We start from the raw sequence: 2,784 nt of genomic DNA on the forward strand, positions 1-2,784 counted from the left end.
TCTCTTCTTTTTCAAGATTGTTTTGGCCAGTCAGGGTCCCTTGCAGTTCCGTTAGGAATTTAGGACTGACTTTCCCATTTCTGCAAAAAGGGCCATTGGGACTTTGAAAGGTATTGCACTGAATCTGCGGATTGCTTTGGGGAACATTGCCATTTTAACAACATTAAGTCTTCCAATACATGAATACAGTATCTCTTTCCATTTATTTAGGTCTTATTTAATTTCTTTCAGCAACATTTTTTACTCATGAGTGTACAAATATACACTGCCTTGGTTAAATTCATTCCTAGGTGTTCCACTGTCTTAGGTGTTATTGTAAATGGACCTGCTTTCTTAGTTTCCTTTTTTGGATCGTTCATTGCTAGTATACAGAAATATAACTGATTTTTATGCTGATATTCTATCCTGAAACTTTGCGGTATTTATTGGTTCTAACCGATGTTTTGTGGATTCTTTAGGATTTTCTATATATAAGATCATCTGTGAATATGCCTTTTATTTCTTTTTCTTGCCTAATTACTATAGCCTGATTGCACTTTTAAGCAAAAAAATGAGAAAAAAAATTCTAGGTTTGCAATTTCAGCATGGTTTTGAAAGTCTACATAGGAATGTAGATATATTACTTCCCACATCTGCAGACAGTATGTCATGAAAAGGACAGGAAGCAGATTAGTCTTTGTAGCTAAAGAATATACACATTTCAGTGTCAACAGCATTTTAAATTATGCACAGTAATAAAACAGATTTTTGCAACTGTTTTGCACTGAATTATTTTAAAATAATTAAGAAACAGAAACAACATTGAGAAGCAATTTTCACCTTTAGAATTTATTACAGAAGCTATAAATATAAAATAAAATCCTAGTTATAAAAAATGCATCTAGAATAAGTTATAATAAACTTCACTAAAAATGAGTACGTGTGTGTGTATGCGAATCCAGGAATATACAGGTACTTAAACGTTTTCAGTGACTTGCATTGCATCACGCATTACGTAAGACAGTATCTACTAATTAAGGTATCTGAGTTGAGTTTTAGAAGGCTTTAAATACAATATCCAGATAAAATGACAAAAGGCAGTTTAACTCAGAAACTGTATTAGAATCCAGAATCTCTCATATGAGATCATTATCCCCTGTTCCCCTCAAAAGAAGTTTCTAACAGAAGCTATTTCACAAACTAATAGTAGAATGTCTCCTAAAAAGGAAAAACATGGGAAGGGGGGAAGGGAGTGAATATGCATGGCAGTGAATGTTTTTATTTCTTTAAGAAAGAAACGTATTTTTGGTATCATTAGTACAAAATTTATAATATTTACATAATTATATATAAAAGGTATCTATAGAATACAACCTAAACACATTTAGAAGGATATAAATAGTTTTCAAATATAAAAATTTCGTGCTATTAAAAAGATGTTTAACAAAGTAGTCATTAATACATTTGTTGTATATATAATCATAAAAGTAAACCGAAAAATATTTAAAATTTTTATTAATCCAAATGAGAATTATAAAAAATGTTTGTCTAAAAAGCATTAATTTTGACCTTCAAGTACAGAATTGTGGTGCAGCTAGAAGTTGTTCAAGGGCCCTCCTGCAAATCACTACTCGAACACTAGCTTTTAAGTGAACAGGCAGGGACGCTAAAGGCAGATGGGAGATGGGCATTGAAGAAAACAAAGATGACAAAGGATGGCAAAGAGACAATGGTTAAATAAGTTTCTAGTCTGACACAATAAACTATTTTTAGGAAGGATAAAATTAAAAGTGCTTAAAACAAAAGAATGTCAATGTCACTAATTACTCTTAAGTGCCATAAACATTAGTTATCAAAATAATTTTATTAAGAGTTGGCCACACTTTAACTACTGATAAGCACAGGAATACTATACTACAGTGACTCAATGAAAATTCCAATATTTATCAGTTATCTCTGTAATTTATCTTACAATGTACATAAATACCAGAAAAGTTTAAATATTTTTATTTACTATTTTAATCTTTTTCTTAAAGATAGATGCAGGATTTCATCTTGCATCAGTTATGTCAGCATGACAAAGGTGAATTAAATAGGAACAGAATATAAAGAATATTTGGTACCATGACATCATAATCTGGAACAACTGTAGTTTTCTATTTCTTGCTCCATTTTCTAGATAAAGGGTAGGAAGGAAAAACAGTAAGTTTCAATATGGAAAAAATCAAAGAAACATGACTCCATTGCTGGGGTTTTTTTTTGCAGTAAACAACCTTAAGGATATTATTATCCATGTATATATCTGATAGTGAAACAGAAGCTTTGTCCAGTGTTTATGACTATCACATAGACTGGTATCACTGATGGGACTTCATTATTTTAAACCTCTTTGAAGTCAGTCTGGGATGCTTTCATCTTACATTAAATTCATACAGTTATTAATCAAGGCACTGGTGTACATATAGATATTGATACTTTATATTTTGTAGGTACTACTGTTACATATATATTATTCTGTGTAGGTACCACGGTATACTTTATTAGATATACTAAATACTATATATATATATATTACATGCTAATAGGTATATAGTAGATACCAGTTTTATATATATATATATATATATATATATATAAAATACTATATAGGGCTTCCCTGGTGGCGCAGTGCTTGAGAGTCCGCCTGCCGATGCAGGAGACGCGGGTTCGTGCCCCGTTTCGGGAGGATCCCACATGCCGCGGAGCGGCTGGGCCCGTGAGCCATGGCCGCTGGGCCTGCGCGTCCGGAGCCTGTGCTCCGCAAAT

At 32.5% G+C, this 2,784-nt stretch overlaps 1 protein-coding gene across 1 annotated transcript in view; it reads right to left on the reverse strand.

Moving 5' to 3' along the window:
- Positions 1-1,477: 1,477 nt before the first annotated feature.
- ATAD2 (ATPase family AAA domain containing 2) overlaps positions 1,478-2,784 on the reverse strand; it is a 77,981-nt gene continuing 76,674 nt past the window's right edge. Inside the window, exon 28 of the mRNA XM_007456037.1 lies at positions 1,478-2,154. Within this exon, the coding sequence (XP_007456099.1) occupies positions 2,110-2,154 (45 nt within the window). The 3' untranslated portion in view covers positions 1,478-2,109. The remainder of the gene's footprint in view (positions 2,155-2,784) is intronic.

This window comes from Lipotes vexillifer, unplaced genomic scaffold (genome assembly GCF_000442215.2).
Source record: "Lipotes vexillifer unplaced genomic scaffold, Lipotes_vexillifer_v1.1 scaffold84, whole genome shotgun sequence".
In the NCBI taxonomy this organism is placed as follows: domain Eukaryota; kingdom Metazoa; phylum Chordata; class Mammalia; order Artiodactyla; family Lipotidae; genus Lipotes; species Lipotes vexillifer.